This window comes from Cnephaeus nilssonii (assembly GCF_951640355.1).
Source record: "Cnephaeus nilssonii genome assembly, chromosome: 12".
In the NCBI taxonomy this organism is placed as follows: domain Eukaryota; kingdom Metazoa; phylum Chordata; class Mammalia; order Chiroptera; family Vespertilionidae; genus Cnephaeus; species Cnephaeus nilssonii.
This window is the reverse complement of record NC_137083.1, coordinates 58,154,586-58,175,608: the sequence shown is the minus strand read 5'-3', so window position 1 is coordinate 58,175,608 and position 21,023 is coordinate 58,154,586. Positions and strand designations below refer to the sequence as shown.

Sequence of the window (21,023 nt, the reverse complement as noted above, 5' to 3'; positions counted from 1 at the left end):
CAACCCAGGCATGTGCCCTGACTGGAATCGAACTGTGACCTCCTGGCTCTACTCACAACCACGAAGCCACGCCAGCCAGGCCCATTTTTACTTTCTTAATGGTGTCTTTTAATAAACAGACTTGAACATTTTTAATAAGTCAAATGTATTATTTTTTAAGGATAGAACATTTTGTATTCTATTTAGAAATCCAGGTTTATACCAAAGTCACAGAGGTGTTTTTTTCTAACACCTTTAAATGCTGACTATATTTTCCCCAGCATTTGAAATAAATGAAAAACTCTTACATTTTTATTTCCTATCCCTTTTCTCTACACGCCCCATAATTTAAATCACATGGTGATAATAACAGAGAGTAGCCTCATAATGTGTTTCTATCAAGAGAGGTAAGGAGTGACTGAGACATGGAAGGATTGGAGCCCCACGCAAGAAGCACTAACCTGATCTTAGGATGAGGTCAGCCACGGGCTCTCCTCTCTCCCTGTCTCGCCGCTGCGTTTTCCTGCTGCCAGGGCTTTAAGACGTCTGGATAAGCACATTCCCACTCCTTCCCTTTAATCGTGTCTCTCCCCTTCCTGGTTGTGTTAGGAGCACCTTCTCAAGGATAAAGTGTGTTTTCCTCAACGTTTCAGGTGCCTTTAAATCAACCTAAGTCTTCTTTCTGCCATTGCTTGGCTTATTCTGACATCACGCCTTAAGCATATGCTGTGCTTGCAAGGAGATGTCGGTCAGCTTCATTAGGTCTCTCCAGCAGCTTGGACCTGGGGAAGAGTTTCCAGCCCTGCCCAGGAAAGAGCGCGGATCTGAAGAGCTAACCTTCATCTGCCACCTCCCGCTTCTGGTTTAGGAGGGTTAGCAGTGAGTTCCAGCTTCCTTTACTCTTGTCTTGCGCACTTAATTGTATCACTTTCCATCTTAGATTTAAAGGGAAAACAAATGATACTTTTTATAAATTTTTGGTTGGTTATACATGAAGTGAAGGGTATAACTCAATGAATTATTATGTGTGATCACACCATGTAACCACCTCCCAGATCAAAATATCGAGCTTTTCCAGGGCCCCAGAGGCCTGCCCTGAAGGTAACCACTATTCTGGCATTTATCACCAGAGTTTAGTTTTGACTGTCCTCAAATTGCATATAAATTGAATTATAGTATCTGGTTTATTGTGCTGGACATTATGTCTGAGAGATCTGTCTACATTTTTGCAATTAGACATGGTTTGAAAACAAATTATATTTGCTTTAACAGAAGAAAAATAATATTATAGGTCTGTTTGTTTTGTGTGTGATTGATTCTTTCCTCTGAATCTGTCATGTTCTCTATCCGGAGGAGAAGCTGAGAGGAAAGGTAAGTGGCAGAGAACAGTCTTCATTGACATTCCAACTTGGTAGCGTTGACAGAGAGCCTTTATTTCTCACATTAGAGTACCATAGAGCATGGCGCAAGCCACAAGGCTGAGAAGTCACACTCTCCTCCTGTAATTAGCTCTTAGAGCTCAGAGGGCTATTGAGCAGATGGATGAATATAGAATCCAGTGCCCTTCGCATTGAATAAAGGTCATGTTCCCTTCAGTACTAAACAAGGCCTTTTCCTATTCTTATTTTTTAACTAAAAAATAAAATGTATTATTTCCGGGCTTAACTTTGAATAGAGGGGGGAAAGTAGATCAAGCCAGGGCTTTAATAGAAAAAGAAAAATAGCAAATATCCTTTTGTTCCCAACAAGCTGAAAGCAGGCTTTCTAGCCATTGTCTTTGCACCTGTCATATATATGAATACATTATCCTTTTGAGATCAATGAATATCCACTGATAAAAGCAGCCCTACTTTCTGGAGATGTAATTAACAGAAGGGGTAAGGTGTTGAGGGAAGTAAAGGGGAAGATTAAGGCTTGTCTAGGAGTTGGGGTGGGCACATGTATTAGAAAGACTGCCCTAAAAATCTTTTAGCCCCATTTCACTCAGGGCCCCAGAATATCAAAGAATAAGAATCCTTTCTCTAGTGCCAGGGTTGAAAATCCTTAAGTGGACAGATGTAATTGTCAGAACCAGGGCCAGAGCTTTCTGGTGATAAAAGTGAAAAAATACAGCTGTGAGTATGCAAAACACAGAGTTTATTCTTGTATTATTATTTATGAATTATTGTATTGTTTTCCCATATGAACAACTGTAAATCTACTTTTGCCCACTCTTGTATGTAAAATCTACAAATTAGTCTTGAACGCTAGCATGTGGAAAGATGAGTGATTGATTACATTTCTGGAAAGATTGTGCAATCTATTTCAACTGTCATATCGATCAGAGTCAGCTCGCGCCTGGCACTGGGCAGCCGCATTATGAGTGTTCAGGTACTGTTATTCCCATGCAAGAGATGAGGGAACTGAGGTGCAGAGAAATTACATGATCTTCCCAAATTCACAGGCCACAAAGTGATGTCGCTAGTTGAGCCAGGTGGTCTGGCTCCCAGAGCTACCACACTGTTGTCAGTAGTGACAAGGGGGTTTCTGGCCAGAGACAGTACTCTGCACCCCCAGCTCTTGTCTTGCTTGTAGGATTAAATTCAAACAAGAGACAACAAATAACAGCAGAAGCAGGTGAGGAAAGCATTACACTCAGAGAGGACCTGAGTGGGCCGCTCAGGTGGCTGGGACTGAACCGAGGGCCTCGCTTGGGTGGGGTTTGGGATATTTATAGCCCTAGAGGGGAGTGCCCCTCAGTAAGTCTCCCCTTCCCTTATTTCTTAAAAAAATGTCTCTAAGTTATGAGGCTCCTTCAGCTAGGTGTTATGCCACTGGTGAGACCACATCCTGGAGGGCTTTGAATCTTTTCTGCTCACATAGGGACTTACCATCGCCATTGTCTATTTTCAGTTTGTCACATCTCACACTTACTTCCTCCAGCCCAGCTGCCTCTCCCAGCCTCTCCCAGCTCATATCCGTCTATCTGCCTCCTCTAACACTTTGATCAACCAGCCTAAAAATGGATCAGGAATTTGTATTTTTGCACATTTGAGTTATTCCTTCATTTTCTTTTTTTTAAAATATATTTTTTATTGATTTCAGAGATGAAAGGAGAGGGGAAAGAGAGAGAGAAACATCAATGATGAGAGAGAATCATTGATTGGCTGCTTCCTGCACATCCCCTACTGTGGACTGAGCCCACAAACTGGGCATGTGCCTTGACTGGGAATCGAACTGTGATCTCCTGGTTCATACATAGGTCAATGCTCAACCACTGAGCAACACCGACCAGGCTATTCCTTCATTTTCAATAATCATCATAATCTTGGTTGATATGGTAATCACTTCCTACTGATGTCACAAACATTTTATCATGTAGGTGCTTTACTCTAGATTTAGTGTGTTATCATTAGTGCTCACTGTATTATATTTCATGTATTACATTGTTTTGAGTTCTCTCTTTCAATAATAGGTTGGTAACAGAATATCCAGCTATTAGGGGAGGGGAGGCTGGTAATGTATTGAAATCAGGAATAGAGGTACTTTAAAACTTATTATCTTTCATCTGAGCTTTATGTTTGTCTAGTCAAAGAAAAGAAAAGAGTCATTGAAAAGAGAGAGAATACAATACAAAGGGAAAGAAAATATGAAAATGATATAAAATTATGTGGGTTTCAGATAGTGTGATGCAGCCCTGAGTAGGGAAGAGACTGAGGGACAAGTCGGAATGAGAGCAGAAAGCAGGTTTGCACTTCCCCCTTGCTCTTTGGAGCCCTGACATTCACCAGAGATCCTCAGTAAATGTTGGACCAAGGAAACTGAATACAAGTAGGAAGGACCTCTCACTCTTCAAATGAAAAGAACAACATGGAAAGAATGGTGAGCCACTTGCCTTAATGGGGAGGAAATGTCTTCAGTGGCCTCCCTAAGTTTTATGTCTCGTAACATGTCCTTGTAGAAGCTCACAGCCTGACTTCTGATCCTCAGAGTTTCTTGTTTTTTGTTTTGTTTTGTTTTGCTTTGGTAGGTCTTTATGCCTCTTTAGTTTCTACTACCAGCCCAGATTAGACAATTAAACGAAGCAGAAATCTAGTGGGCCCAGGGATATAGTTAGATGGAAACATGGTCTGAATGAAGTAGAGTATAAATTTTCAGAAAAATTTCATGTGGAAATTTAAAAGGTTCTTAAAAGCAACGGCCATTAAGAGTTTCCAGGTAACTGTAGTTATCGAAGAATCTTTACAGATATTTGAAGAAACAAGTGAAAACTCTGGTGAAGGGGAAAAAAAACACTTTCGTTTGCTGGGACAAAATGTTTACTAGAATGGAGACATTTATTTCACTATCTCTGCATGTTTAATATCACTTTCAAATATAATTCTAAAAGGAAAGATGACTCAGAAAGTGTGAATGTATTAAATAAGTACAAGGGTAGAGAATGCCTTGCTAAAATGCTCTTTTTCCTTCAATTAAATGAGATGAAGGTCATGGGTAGATGGAGGACATTGCCCCGCAAGGGAGGATAAGAAGCAGACTTAAATCTCAAGATTAAACAGAAAAGACAGGTAATTAACTGGAGACTCAGCTACAAACATATCAATTAATGTTCAAGAAGATTAAATTAGGCACTTTATTATTATATCAAAATGATATGACTTACTAGCATGATTGGCAGTAAATGAAAAAAAAATGAAAATCTCTCCTATACAGTTATTTGAGGATTATAATTATCTAATAGTATCATTTAAACATCACTATAGAATGTTTAAGACATTTTATTTTTGTTTAATTTTTAGATCCTGCAATTATTTAATTTTTCACATAGGTGTACATTTAGTAACATTCTTAATAAAGGGGGAAAGTTAATCCCTCTAATTTAATCCCACTCAGCCCTTCAGAAAGTGTGGCTGATAGTGACGTACCGTGCCACTGTGGAGGGAAAAACACCAGTCATCTAGCCTGGGCAGGGGCAGGACGAGGTGTGCCTAAGACAAGGCGAGCAGTGCGAGTCCAGTCGCCAGGGAAAGACCTCCTTCCCCGTCTGTCTTCTGTCTCTGCTGATGGCTGCTCCCCCGTCCATCTCCTCTACTGATGGCTGCTCCCCGCCGCAGGCTCACACTCCCTGCCAGGCCCGAGGACACTAGCCCTTTCTCTGTCTTTCTTTCCCTGTTAAAAGTTTTCAGGTCCCCAGGCCACCGTGCACTTTCCTACTGGCTGCTGTGTCTTTGCTATGCCCATCCCTCGTCCTAGAATGCTCTCGCTCATCCCACACCCACCTCCTGTACCTGCCCAGTTCAGCTTTCAGGATTCAGCTCAGACATCAACTCTTCCAGCATCTCCTCCTCAAAACCCCGCTGCCTCCTGGGGTGGAGCCCACAGTCTTGGGGGGAGTAAGACAGGTCAGCATTTTATAGTGTGGTGAGGTAAAGATATGTGTACATATATAATTAAAAACCAGTGAAAAACTAAAAATAGTAATATAACTACATTAGGAAGGGGAAGGGGGCAACTTGGAGATGGAAAAGGGGGACATAGCTAATGAATTCCTCATCCGTCCATTGAGCAGCCTGTCAGAATAAAATGTCTAAAATTAATATATCAACAAGTAGCTGTTTCCACAGATTATGTAACGAGGTGCATATAACAACTGGAAGAATTAAAAACAAATAACTTTTTAAGTTGTAGGTACTTCTTTTGGGGGCACAGGACTTAGGGTGAGGAGAGCTGGGCCGGGCCTCACTGCTCATTATAGGTTATTTAACCACGAGTGATTATTGCTGAGGTTTTAAATTCATACCTGCTTAAAAAAAAATGTCCACACATTCTCTAACCCAGTGACTGTTCACTGCCAGTTTGACAATTCTCTACAATTACACTATCATTCTGTTTTACCCCTGGGGGGAGAAACCTTAATCTTAAACCATCTTCACTTTTCTGCCAATTTTATGCAAAGCCTTTACCCTTCTCTGTGGTATCTCACTTTGCCCCAGAGGTTCCCTTGTCTTTCTTTGTCTTTCTCCCGAGTCCCCATGACCCCCCCCCCCCTCTGTTCCCCCAATGCTTCCTTGAAGACCTGTCACTTAGTTGCAAAGTTTGGGCTTCCTGCCTTTGCTTGAGATCAGTTGTTTAGTGTCCATGCTCTGACTAGATTTCGATTCTTCAAAAGGAGATTGTATGGCAATTTGAGAAGTACCCAGAATGGTCAATAAACTAGACTCCTCAGACAAGAAAGTTCAATGCCATATAAATTTTGACTTTTAAACCTGTAATCCTTCTGGGTAGTTGAAAAACCAAAGTATATATTCAATTCATGATAACCAATTATTGGTTATTTTATTCCTACATATTGAAAATCTGTATTGAAGCTTAAGACATCTTCTTCTTAAAAAACCGTTGCTATTTGAATAAATACATAATTATAGTGGCTCCTGGCAGAAAAGCCAAGTTGGAGCCCTTTGTTTGGTCATTATACCTAGTGCATTCTTTCCATTTTGGGGAATGTTTAATAGTGATCCCACTTCTAGGACTATATCCCAAGAAACATGTTCAACAAATACTTGTTAAATGCAGGTATTACTCAATATGCAAGTAATGGGCTTAAGTAAAGGAATGGGTAGAAGGAATCTCAGGGTGTAGGGTATGTCTTAGTCTGCTCTGGCTGTCATAACAAAGTACTGTATACTGGGTGGCCCAAACAACAGGAATTTATTTCTCTCAGTCCTAAAGAATGGGAAGTCCAAGGTCAAGGTGCAGGCCTGTTCAGTGCCTTGCATGCAGAGGCCTGTTTTTCTTGCTGTGTCCTGATAGGTCAGAGAGAAAAAGAGCTCTCTCTCATGCCTCTTCTTAAAGAGTATATACCCCATCATAAGGGTACCCCCTTCCTGAATTTACCTCCCAAAGATCCCATCCCTAAATACCATCATTTTCGGGTATAGGGCCTCAAAATACGAATTTGGGAGAGAATACATTTCAGCCCATAGCAAAGTGCAAATACTTAACTGTTTACCTAAAATCTGAGCTGTAATTTTACATTAGCAATTAGAAATCAGTCAGAAATAAAAAGGCTGACTTTTTAATGTAAAGGATGTATAGTTAGTAACACAGGTGAAAGAACAAAAGTTATGCTGCAGAGGAAGAAAAATGGTAACTATAATTATAGAGAAAATGTAAAGAATTTCTTGTCATGTGACTTGCACAGTTCTGAGTTTCACTAATTCTCATTAGTTCTACTAATCCACAAAGTCCCATCAACTCCCTCTATTTGTCATGATGTGGAATCCTTTGATGAGGAGTCCAGGCCAGTTACCATGTAGAGATGTGAGTTTATCTCAGAGTTTCTTCGTGGTTATATCCAGGTTATACATCTCTGTTGGGAACACTACATGGGTGACATTCTGTGCCTCCCACTGTACCGCTTCCATCAAGTCTGCCTGGGCTGCTACTGGCAGTGCCGGGTTTGACCATCTCGTTAAGGTGGTGACTGTCAGACTCCCCTGTAGACAGGTGCGTTTAGGTCCCTTTATGATTATTCTGGGGTGCTAACTTGAGACTATGTGATTGTCCACTTCCCTAACAACCTCTCCACCAATAATTTTAGCATCCATTGATGAACTTTGAAACACTTATTAGCGGACATTCTTCTGTAAACAAAGAGCTTTTCCTCTACCTTCCCCTCCCCCTTACTCTTTCTCTTCTCATTGCTTTGATGGTTCTCAATTAGTCACTGCTTTAGACGTAATTGGAAGGAAAGCTTGATGGTGAAAAGGGAAAATGGTGGTAAATGAACCAAAAGTATTTGCATTGGATAATGCAGTCCTCTAGTAATAATATTAGATCTCATAATAATAAGGTCTTATCTCTCTAATATTAATATGGACACTTGGTGGTTAGTCAGTCTTTGTGTAGTCACATCAAAATGATTTAAATGTTTGAAGTGATCAGTTTGATTAAAAATATGTTCATTTGCCTACCAATATATTTTCCTTTCTATGACATGTTCAGATTAAGGATCAGGAAGGAAGAGTTTGGGGTAAGCAGCTATTCCAGGAAGTCTCAAACCACAAGGGATTCCAACATTTCTAAGATGTGATTGCATTCAGCAATTCCATTTCTCTGTTCTCTGTGTTTAACAGTGTGCTGCTGCCATTACTAGCACCCCCCTGCTGGAGCATGACCTGGGAACATGCCTGAAATAATGCAAGAGTGGAAATTGTCATTGTTTTCCTTTTAGGAAAGAGTGCTCTTACATCTCTCATGGCTCCTTTCTCTTAAAAGCTCTCCAGCCAGGTTTTCTGAGCCAAGTATATGTTGACACACCCTGTGACTTAAGGTATAGCTATCCCCATTGGCCCTTCATGTAATAAAAATTAATTTAAATTAATTTAAAATGAAGGAATTCATTTAAAATAAGACTCGTCGTCATTGTTACACCCACCCACTGGTCAGGTGAACAAACTGTTCAGGGATGACTTGTGACCCAGTGGAAGCAACATGCTCTCCTGTGGAGGGGATACCCATCCGTCGCCCTCTCGCCAGCCAGTCCTTGTGCTTACTCATCCACTCCTCCTCCTCTTTCCTTTCGGAGTTCTCCATGTTGCTCTTAAGAGTGTTGTGTCCTCCCTCTTTGTGTCCCACATAAACTCTTAAATCATTTGTGGATTATGAACATATCAAGGAACTAGAAGAAGTATTGTTTTCCCATAGGAGGCTTTGATTTACTTTATTGCTAGGCAGTTGCCTGTCAATCAAGCTCTCTGGTCTTAAAAAGTAGGAAAGTGCCTGCTGTCATTCAGGGGCTCTACGTGAGATTTGACAGATCTGAGTATGTCCTCCCTGCTCTAGCACCTCGTGACAGCTGAGTGTTTAGGAAAGTCCACTTCCATGACTCAAAGCAGTTTTTATGTCTTGGGTTGGGGGTGGGGGACTATTTTAACCCCTAGGCAGAGGGAAACACTAAAGCCACTGCAGCTCGTGAGAGATGTAGCTCTGCTCCCACCTTTGCCACAGTGAGCCAATGAGCACATCTTCCTCCGGGCTCCAATTTCTCTATGAAACGCCTGCTAAATGTTCGCCATCTGTGGGAGGTCCAATCAAGGAACACATTCACAAAGCCAGGCAGGCTTTCACATGGTGTTTTTCCAACTCTGCGTTGTGGCATATGAGCAAATTACGAAATAATTTTAGTGGGTTTTGAACTTACTACAGGAACTAGGGCAGGGCCTGGGTAATGGTGCGTTCCTAGTAAATATCTGCTAAAGAATTAATGACTCAATAATAAAAAGACAAATGGCCCAGTTAAAAAATTAATGAAGGATCAGACTTGACATTTCTCTAAAGAAGACATACAAATGGCCAATAAGCGCATGAAAAGATGCTCAATATCATTAGCCAGCAAGAAAATGCAAATTTAAACCACAGTGAGAGATTATTTCACATTCATTAGGATGACTATAATAATAATAAAAAAGAGAGACAGGAATCATAGTATTGGCAAGAATGTGGATAAATTGGAACCCTTGGTACAAGGGAATGTGTAAAATGGTGCAGCCATATTGGAAAACAATCTGGCATTTTCTCAAAGGATTAAAAATAGAGTTAACATATGACCCAGCAATTTCACTTCTAGGTATATATACTTAAGAGAAATGAAAACATACATCCACACAAAATTCATGTGTGAATGTTCATAGCAGCATTATTTATAATAGTCAAATATTGGAAACAACCCAAATGTCCATCATCTGGTGAATACATAAATAAAATGTGATATATTCATACAATGGAATATTATTTGGTAATAAAGGAAATGAAGTACTGCTTAAATATGGATGAACCCTAAAGCCATGTTAAGTAAAAGAAGCCATTCACAAAAAAATAGCATATTGTATGATTCCATTTATATGGATAGGAATTAAATATGAGTGTCTAAAATAGGGAAGACTGTAGAGACAGAAATATTAGTGGTTTCCAAGGGCTCGGGGTGGAGAGTGCAAAGTCTAATGGGTACAGGATTTCTTTTTGAGGAGATGAAAATGTTCTGAATTAATTGCTTAACTCTGCGACTATACTAAAAAGCCATTAAAGTGCACATATTAAATGGATGAATTTTATCTCAAAGCTGTTATTTTTAAATGCCCATGCCTGGGCCCCACCCCTGACCAATAAAATCAGAATTTCTGCAGGTGGAGTTTGGCATCAAGTATTTTGTTTGATTTCCTAGTTAAGCTTTTAATTTATAGCCATGATGAGAACTACTGGTTTAGACTAATTATCAAGATCCCTGTCATTGCCAGAATACCATAAATCTATATGCTCCCTCTCTGTGCCAGAATACCATAAACCTATAGGATACCTGTCAGTGCCAGAATACCATAAATCCACAGTGCCTGTCCCAGTGAGCAAGCTGATTTTATTTATTTATTTATTTAATTAATTGATTCAGAGAGGAAGGGAGAGAGCGATAGAAACATCAATGAGAGAGAATCACCTCCTGCATGCCCCCACTGGGGATCGAGCCCTTGGCCAGAATCAAGCCTGAGACCCTTCAGTCCGCAGGCTGACACTCTATCCACTGAGCCAAACCAGCTAGGGCTGAGCAAGATGATTTAAAAGCACAAAGGGGAAGGGCTGGTGGTCATAATCAATTTGTCATCTCTGAATGGGTAGGAACCCAGAAACCTCAATTTCCCTGCAATCAAGGGGAAATAATGAATATGTTTTAAGTCCCAAGCAGACACTAAGAGAAGAGAGGTTGCTGACATTTCACATATTCACCTTGATTGTAAAGAACACCTGAGAACCACAGCCCGCAACTTGTTCCCAGTTCTGCCCCTGCGCAGAATTGTAGGCTGCTCACCTCACCTGGCCAGTCATGAGCATTGCAAGTTTCTAAATGGTAGAAAAACAGTAGGTAAAGAAAGCAAAGGAAAAATCCTCGATTGTGATAATGGAGGAGGCAGCTTTCTAAAGAGGAGCGATTACTTATTAAATATGAAAAATAGCTACTCACATGATAGTGTGTGATGGCATGCACATGCATGAAAACAATTGAAGGATACACAGTGATGAGTTTCAGCGGATTCCAGGACAAAAATAATGTAGTAATCAAGGTAACTGAACTACTGGATTACTTCCTATTTATAAGGATTTAGCCAGGATCATTTTAGAAAAGCAGTTTGTGTAAACCTGATTAAAGAACCCATCAGAATGGTACTACCCCCGTTATTTTGACACAGGTTTTGAAAGTGTTGAAGATTGAGCAGTTGTAAAAAGCAGACATGATAATTGGAAGTGCCATTGTTGCATCTCATAATAAGGAGTGGGTATTATGACGAATCGGGGTAAGGTGACCTGACCTTTTTATAACCTTCATCAGTTTAGACTCTGACAAGTAATGGCTAAGTGATCTTTACAGGTCACCTTGACACATCTCAGTTTCACTACCTGCACAACAGAACTAATTAATCCCCATGCCAAAAACCTACTCGCTTCCCAGTATAATGGAATATGGTCAGACATCATTATTAGGTCTTGTATAAGTCAGGGTCTAACATGGAAAACAGAAACCACTCGTGTTTACCTAGAGGGAATTGAATGTAGGGAATTGGTACACGGGTTCATGGTGACCTGAATGTCACACAGGGGACATTAAGATAACCCATAGATGAGCAACAGCAGGAAGTCACTGTTGCTTTAGCTGGAATGCCAAAGGGAAGAAGCATTTCCTGGAGAGGCACACAGAGGAGTTGGAGGTGGTGGGAGCTGGATGGACCAAGAACGAGATGCCTCCTTGCTGGAGATGTCATCCGGGGCAAAGGGAGGGGGTAAATGCCCTGTCTTCTCCTTTCCCTGTGTCCTTCAGTGTCCCTTCAGGGCCACTCATGGTCAGTACCCAGCTGGGAGCCTAGGAAACAGCCTGCAGGGGTCAGCTCCCCCTGTCCCCTACTGATCAGAACAGGGGAGAGGAGAAGAATGGATTTGGGGCCTATATCCCTAGGACTTTTAGGGTCCACCCTTCTGTTATTCTGTCTCCATTCTCACCCTTATACCCATATTTTAAAATGTCATACTTTATGTTTAATACAAGGTGACAGCTACTCATCATAGGGAGGCATTCTCCTCCTCTCCCCAATGGGGAGTCAGACTTCTCAGTCACTCCATTCATCTCAATCCTGGATGCCCCCTGTCCTCCATCTCAAGTCAGATGTCACCTCTTGTATCTGGTGACCTCAGTCACTGCATTCCTCCCAGGTCTAGGATCCCCCTGTCCTCCATCTCAAGTCAGATGCCACTCCTCCTATCTAGTGACCTCTGAACTAAACGGGGAAGTGAATCACTACCAGCTCCTCATATGAAATCGTAGGGGAAATGCCACCAGACCAAGCACCCATTGCTCCCAGTTCAGTTCAAGTGACTATAATACTCACCTCCTCATGAAAACATGGAGGAAATGCCACCTTGCAGCCATTAGCATGGCTTGCTTTAGTCCTCGCCCTTCCCCTCCTCTGTCTGGGTCATAGGGGGCTGACCTTCTGTCAGTGTTCCCTGGTCTCTCAGTGGGTTCAGCAGTAGGAAGCAGTCTTGGGTGATTGTGAATGTGGCAGGGAGAGAGAGCACTGAGTCTTGAGTGTGTATATTATGTGACCAAATATAGCACAGATCTGCAAATCAGTCGCTCAGAAACTATTTGCAATGTTTCTCTCATAAGTGCATTTAGCCTGCTGAAATGCAGATTTTCTTTTTTTTCCTTCCTAAGATTTCAGCTGATAACAGAATTATTTAAAGACTAAATGGAGACAATTTTCGGCATCTTTGGCATGATTCTCTGAAATGAATTCTTGTCAGATAGACCTCTTTAAAGATTATGATTGTGTGGTAAAATTAAGTTACACAGATTTTACGCTCTCGCAAAACTCTCGTAAATGAAGTCTTGTCAGATCAAGCTCTTTAAAGATAATAATTGTGTGGGGAAATTAAGCCTAACAGGTTTAACACCCTTCTTCAGTTTCTTGGGCTCCTATGTGAGCATGTTGGCCTACGATGGTGACAGTGACTCCTCACATGGGACTCAGGGTACCCACAGCAATCACATTTCTCTTCTTGGCCGCGTCAGGTAATCACTGGGCAATTACGGAGCACCTGTCACTTCACTGATCAAGAAAATGATCATTCTGTTACCCATTTCACTCAAAAACATGTAACATCTCCATTAAGTACTGCGCTTTCATGATAAGCAGGTGATAAAGAGTAAGTGCAATTCAGATCTAGAAAGAAACCGCATTGGCCCAGATGCTGGGTGTGGTCAGTCTGGCAGCGTGACCCTCTGCGGTGGACACTGACCGCATCCCGAGCTAGCCTCCAGCCCGCACCCGTCGCTCCCAGTTCCATTCAAGTGACTGTAATCCCCACCCCTCCCATTTCCCCTGGTGAAATTCTTCATGTGTCCATCTGAAAGGTTTTCTCATTCGTGGTAGGGTTTGTAATTTTTGTTTTTAATTACAAAGTAAACATGTTCTTTGTAGAAAATCCGGAGAAGCACAAAGGAAAATAATCCAGTCACACAGTTAACATGTTGGTCTTTTTTCAGTTCATATAAATATATAATTACTCTTTTTTGAATAGTATGTGATACATTCAGTTTTTAACAGCTTGTTTTACTCAACTGCATATCATGGTTTAAAATAAACTATATGCAACATTTTTCTATGGTATCAAGTATTTTCTACTATATAATTTCTGATGACTGCACACTTTTCCATAGTGTGACTTTACCATAATTTACTTAATAAAGTAGAGGGTTTAGAAAAAAGTCCATGGTCTTGCAGCTAAAGCCCTCCCCTGAAGGTTTTTATAACACACAAAGACCGTCCACCAAGCTCTTTGACACACAAATCCTCGAAGGAATGACGTTTTGTGTGAAATGGTTCTAGCTGTCAATCATTTATTCTGGATGTCATGGCTGCGGGGCCCTCTCCAGGTTGCTAGGGGGTGATTATGGATTCCTGTCAAATGAGATGTCTGCAATGTATTCAACGCGAGGCAGTGTGTGTTTCTCTCGGTCCCCCGCGCTCCCTTCGGAGCAGGTTAAGCCGATCTCGGGGAGCCCGAGGGGAGTGGACCAGGCATCTGGCCTCGGAAGCGGACGGCAGACATGCCCAGGCCTCAGCTCCCGCACAGCAGATCAGACTTCTACAGAAATGCATTAGTCTTGATTGTCACATTCCACCCAGGGTGACACCTCCATGCATAAAGATGGCTCCAAGCCTAGTTTTCAAAGCTGTTTGCCTCCCCTGTTGCTTTTAACCACCTAGCTCAGAGGCACTTTTTGTTATATCTATCGAAGATGATTAAGGGGCTGGGAGAGTGGATATATCAGGACAGATTAAGCAAACTACATATTTACAACTCGACTGAGTGACAGCCAAGGGGAAGATACTGTACTGTCTGCTGGGCTCAGATCATGGAAGAGACATTGTCTTGCTTTCGCAGTAACTCGATTGCAGGGATATCTAATTTAGAGGAAGTTTTCCAAGAATGATATCACTTATGCTAATTAGATAATGGTGTCAGTGGAAATTACATTTAGCGGCTAGTAGCAGAAACTCGGAATAGCAATGGCTTCAACAAATAAGGTTTCACTTTCTCTCCTATAAAGTGAAGCCTAGAAGTGTATTATCTGGGGCTGCATTGCAGCTCCATGATGTCATCGGGTCCCCCAAGCCCTCCTGTCTTTGGCTCCATTATTCTCAGCATTATTTTCACGCTCAGGGTCACCTGATGCCAGGGCTGTGTCCAGTAAGGGGCCGGGGAGGGCACGAAAGAGGTCCTTGCCAACTAAGATACTTGAGAGATGTTTCCTGGAAACCTGTCTACGACTTCAGTTGTTATTTCCTTGACCACCACATCGGCAGGAGGGGCTGGGAAGTCGAATGGGGTTTTGTCTTGTGTGTTTTTTTATTTTGTTTTTAGATTGGGTACATGCCGACCCCAACAATGCCAGGGCCCTTTTACTAAGGAGGCATGGGATAATGGACACTGCACAGCCGACCAGTGGGTTCTGCCGCAATGATTTACCGCTTGAAGATTTTGAGAAAAGTCTGGACTCTGAAACACAGTGGCATTTGCTCTGATGTTGCAAGGTTCCATTTGTAACACTAGCCCTTGAGATCTAACTTATTTACTTCCGATCTCTCTTATCTATTTTAATTTATTCATCACAGCAGACCCCAGGTTGACACTAAGTAAATCAAACACCTCAGCAGACCTAAGGATAATAATAGCTACAATGTGTTAGCTTTCCATGCATTGTGTTAGGCACCAAAGAATATCAGCTGAATGATTTGCTTCAAAATTGTGGATAAGGACTCTCCTAGCTGGAGTGGCTCAGGTGGTTAGAGTGTCGTCCCAAAATGCTTAAGGTTGCAGGTTCAATCTCCAGTCAGGGCACATACAAGAAACAACCAATGAATGTATAAATAAGTGGAACAACATATCTCTCTCTCTCTCCTTTCCCTTCTTTTCCTCTCCCCTTCCTTTTCCTCTCTCTCTCTAAATATCAATCAATAAATAAAATATTTTTTAAAATTCTGGATAAGGATAGATGAAAGAGACTCACTGTGAGTTGCTAATAATTGAAGCTGAGCAGTGGCTGCATGGAAGTTTACTACACTATTCTCTCTAGTTCTTTAATTATTGAAATTTTCCCAATAAAGATTTTAAATGTCACCTCATCTACTTCTTAAAATGCTTCTTAGGAGGTCCGCGCTCTCACCCTAGCCAATAATATAGCAAGAAAGAGGCACATGCAGGATTCAGACCCGGTGTGCCTGACTTAGAAGTCTGTGCTCCAACCCTTACCACTCCGGAAGCATGCCTCCAGCCCAGCAGCCTGAAACTCTTTTGAAATGCAGACTTTCGGGTCCCAGCCCGGGATCTGGTACAAGACCCCCACGTCCACTCGCGTTTCTGTGCTCTGTCACAGCACTGCATTGCCTCCGTCGCCGTGACTCACCCAACTCGTCAATTCTGACTTTTTCTCCCGTTGAAATAAGCCCAGTCTTGAGTCACCACTTTAGCATACATACTTTTAATAGGCATTTGATCCACAGCAGCTCTTTCTTCCAACGTGGGTGTCTGCTGTAGTGCTGGGCACCCAATGCCTGTGTGTTGGTTAAGCATCGCTCCGAATACCTGCGTCAGCTCTTATTAACCACTGCTCGCTTGAAACTTAATGTAGTTTGTTCTACGTAAATAGAGTGGAGCTTCTGCTCACGTAAGGTGTCTTGAGTTTTAAAAGCTGTGGAGAGGCTTCCGTGGGAAACTCCAGGGGCCTGTCCCAGCTTCCGCCAGGAGCTCTGCGTGCCCACCTGTGGGCAGCTTCCTGAAAAGACGGGCTTTTATTCCCTAACAGCCTCGATCGTCTTTTATCATTTCCGTCCTCTCTTTCTGAAAGAAAGAGAGCTGTGGGAATTGGACAGCGTGCGTCCCAGCTCTGCCACTATGTGCCCTGTAGGCAAAGTAGTTAACCTTCGGAGCCTACCTTTCTTCATCTGTGCGGTGGCTGTGCCATGTGGTCTCTGGGGTCCCTTCCAGCTCACCCTTCTGCGACCCCACGTCGCATGATTTTTCAACCCTCCAAAAGCATTAGGAAGACCTGGGCTCTGTGTGAAATCCACCTGACTGTTTTTCCAGTCAGTAAAAGGATCCTGGCATTGATTTTTACTGGGTTTTCTTTCCAAATGACGAGTGCCTAAATGCTTCCTCGTTTATGTGCCCAGAGCCTTTTTAGAGTAAGTAAATGGGTGAATGAATGAATGAATGAATGAGGCCTGCCATCCTTCTCAGCTATAATCTGCTCCTCAAAGAGGCTGGGCCCTTTGCTTTGGAACATTTCAGAACGTTTTCTAGCTGCCAGGTTAACTTAGTGGTTTTATTTACTTCAAAGACCTTCAAACAATGTATATATGTAACACCATCAGCTGTTCATCAGTTTGCTCAGTGGAAGAAGAGGTAAGGGAGATCCTGAAGAGCAGGCATCCGAGCATCCTTAGGACCATCCCTGTGTAGGTCAGGCCGACACCGGTTGCTGCTGAAGGTACAAGCATCAGGCCACTTGCTTCTTCTTCTGAGAGCTCTCTTTCTCATATCAAAGTAATTTTCAGCAGGTATATGATAGCATCCTCATAAAATTAAACCTAGGAAAAATAACCTGCTGTAATAACAGCGATTATAACAACCTCATGCTAGGCACGTCTTAAAAAGTATTGCCCACCCCAGTCTTTTCCGTGCTGTGTGTGAAATGTTTCTGGTTTGCTCTGCAGGGCAGCCTTTGGCAAGGAGTCGGAAGTTCTTATTGGGAACCTGGGTGATAAATTAATCCCTCCACAAGACATCCTGCGTGACGTCAGTGACCTCAAAGCCTTGGCCAACATGCACGAGAGCCTGGAATGGTTAGCAGGCCGAACAAAGTCAGCCTTCTCCAATCTTTCCACATCCCAGAGTGAGTAACTGGTGGAGGACGGCTGAGGAATTGGGCTGAGTACTCTCATTGGGAATGTGTCACCCTATGGGACGTGTCCAGGTTGTCAGAAGACCTGTGCCAGAATCCAGCTGAGCTGAGCCTCTGGTACCTTGGTGCTTCTGTGAAAGGAAGTAATCTCGCTTCCCTGTGTGGGACGTGGGAAGCCAAAAATGGTCCCTGTTAACATTGCTTGATATTAAACTTCAGAAACAAAATAATCGTGGAAGACTGAACCACGATTGTCTCAAGAACAAAAGCCAATCCCCCTCACAACTTCCCAAGGAAAGGAACTTATCTCAAAACTCAGAGCCGAGCACACGGCTGACGTTTTTTTATTTTAACTGATACAAGTTAATGAAAAAGTGTCTAAAAAGAGAATATTAGACGTGATTAAGGTGTTAGAAAATAGAGAATAGGAGAAAAACAATTATTCTGGAAAAGAGATGGTTGAGAGATAACATAATTATAGATTTCAAGAAAATTAAGGAATGGGATATGAAATAAAAATGTGAAACTTCTTTTTTTATTAAAAACCAATGACTCAGAGAAAAATAATTTGAAAACTTTAGGGCACATAGACATTATTTAATAACTAAAGTAAATACATTTTAAAGGCATTCGTTCAGAAGTATGTGGTAGGCAGTTATAATAGAGGCAAAGCAAACATGAAGAAGGAATACAGGAGGTGGCAGATTTGAATGCATAAACAGAGAGACAGAAACAGGGTAGAAAAAAGGAAAGTAACAGCAAGAACATGAAAGAAACCGAATTTGCCCTGAACTTAGTACCAGAGTTAACCATTCGATGGTTATTGCAAAGAAAACGCTTACATCATTTGGAATGTGAACTTCCAGGGAAGTGGTTTATTATCGTTGTCTTTTGAAAAGTTATTATTACTTGATTAACAAGCATTTCCAGCATAGAGAAGGAAGAGGTGCAGATGAATTTCATGGGGTAAATTATTCAAAATCCAGGCCCATGGACAGAATCCGGGCCCTGGAATGCGCACTGCCTCGGATCTCGTGCTGACTGAGCATCTCTCCTGCAGGCCAGCAGAGGAGGGGCTCTGTGTGAGATTATAGACTCTTTTAGAAACCGTCTTAAAATATGACTTCTTATTTATACTTTTACTTTTTATTATTTAAAATATTACTTCTTATCTACTGATAAAAATTATACATATTTGTTCCCAGAATCTATAAAAATAGAAAAAATATATGCATCTATTAAAGATAATTTGGGCACCGTATTGGATCTGAGCAGACTCAGATAAGGAGGTCTCCTTGAAAGACCCTTAACTTTATAATCTTTAAGAATCAGGCAATCTGTCACAAGCAGTAGCCTAAATTATCCATTTTATCTCCCAGTGCCAAAATAAAATTTAAAAAGTTGGATATAGCTTACTTCCCTTTTGCTAATTGCAAAATAAACAGCTCTGAAAAGGGACCAGATGCTTGTTTTCCTGATTTCTTTTGCTTCTTGCAAATACAGGACTTCATGGATAGGTGTATTAATGATCATTGGTGGCCTTTCAGTGTCTAATCCTATATAATAAAAGGCTAATATGCAAATTTTCCCTTCTACTGGGAGTTTGACCAGGGGTCAAGGCCAGCCCACCAACCACCTGTGGCCCCTCCCCCCAGCCCGGCCCAATCCAGACCGGCAGGACCCCACCCATGTACAAATTCGTGCACTGGGCCTCTAGTATTTAATAATGCAGTATCTTATTTCCAGTGGCATGGCATTCTAGATTTCTGTTCTGTCCATTCTAAAAGGGCTCCACAAGGAAGGATAGTTCCAATCTCTGTAGCAAGCCTTTGAGTGATGTACTCAGGCCAACCTGCATCGACTGTTTTGGAAAGAGAGAGAAGCTCCCGGAATTATGCTCACCTCTGTAATGGCACAGTTGAGCTATTGTTCATGTCACCACGAATACCCAGTACAGTTGCTGTCTAATTCATAAATGTAATCATCTCTTATTCTCACAAAGATCTCTTCTACCACGCCTGCTGATGCTTTGTCTCATGTGCTCACTCCATTTTATAATATAAATGGTACCCTCTCTGTTCCTCTCAGGGTGATCATTCCACCCAGTGAATGACTTAAGTAACTGTCAGCGTTTTGAGGATCCGTGCAAAACCCCAGTGAACTGTAATCACTACTTATGTTGTCTTTGTTAAAACAAAGCAGTGAGCAAACGTGGTTTTTTCTGCCACCAGCAAGCCTAGCTCGCCCACACGAGTCTGTTCTTTGAATTCCCAGGAGAGGTGTCCATTGATGTCTGTAAATTGAACAAAGAAGGGAATTCTCAGATAATGGGTTACTCTGATTGCTCCATGTCAGTGTGACTCTAGAAAGGGAATAAGGAGCAGCTCTTTATTATTATTTTGAAAAGCAAGCCTGATTACCTCAACAAGAGTTGTTCCAAGTCTGGAGACTAAGTAGCAGGAATAAAATGCTAGCTTTTGTCTAGCACCCATAGGTGCTCAGAATGGGAAGAAAACAAGGCAAGAAGTTTACAGGTTCAGTTTTTCTTCCGCATCCTGTTAACTATTTGGTATGGTAAATGCCATGCTTTGTTATTATTAAGAAAATATTCATGTAATGGAGTGGAAAAAGTGGGCAGAAAATTCTTTTCGTAGTAGAATGTCTCTTCACATAGTGTAGCAGGATTCTCATCTACCTGAAACGTGTGTCATCCTCAAGTGTTGCGTTTAGGGGCAGAGCATGGCTGTCTGTTTGTCCAGGAGATCAAGGTGACCATTTTTTCTAAGATAATTTTTCTATCTCTCTTAGTATGTGGCCAAAGGTCCCTCTGTCTTCTTTACACCTAAAAGGGTCCTCTCACCTCATGTAGATTCCGACTGCACCAAAGGCACTGCTCATACTTTTGTCCCGCCTCAGTCTATGGCTCCTGCTCCATTTCACTTGGTGTCCCCCCTCTCAATCTTCCTTAAACCTGTTCTACTTACGATTCTTTCCATTGAAAGTCACAGACTGGTTGAAGGCAAGAGAATGCATGGATTCATACAACTGGTACAGCAGAAGGCTTCAGGTATGGCTGGATCCAGAAGTTCACAAGATAGCATTGTGTCACAGACATGTTTATACACCTGCTCACTTTCTCTCCCCTTCTCCAGCACTTCCTATTTTCTCTTTATTGCTTTCCATCTCAGGTTGGTGCTTTTCAAATGGCAATATCTGTGAACATCAGCAGCCCCAAGATTACTTGATCCCAAATAAAAGGTGCATTTTTGCCCAGAGTCCCAGGGAGGACCTGGATTGACCCAGCCTGACCTTCTCTCCTGGGTCCCTCTGGTTCTCATTGCACATGCCTTGTTTTCTGACTCCTATGCCCACCCACTACTTAGTCTCTGTCTCCCACACCCTCTTCTAGAATTCCTTTCTGTTCAGGATCTGCTGTAACAAACATGCTTTCGGTGCAAGGAGGCTGAGCAGGTTTATATTGAGTTGGGCATTCAGGATCTAGGTTTATGTGTGTGTGTTTTCCCACTTAAATCACAACTTCAATCTTGTAGTAAAG

General features: G+C 42.0%; 1 protein-coding gene across 1 annotated transcript in view; it reads left to right on the top strand.

Annotated features, from left to right (window-relative positions):
• The window catches only part of EXOC4 (exocyst complex component 4), a 731,450-nt gene that overhangs the window by 598,526 nt on the left and 111,901 nt on the right, over window positions 1-21,023 (top strand). Inside the window, exon 14 of the mRNA XM_079786328.1 lies at window positions 17,280-17,458. Coding sequence (XP_079642454.1) covers window positions 17,280-17,458 — 179 coding nt within the window. The remainder of the gene's footprint in view (window positions 1-17,279; window positions 17,459-21,023) is intronic.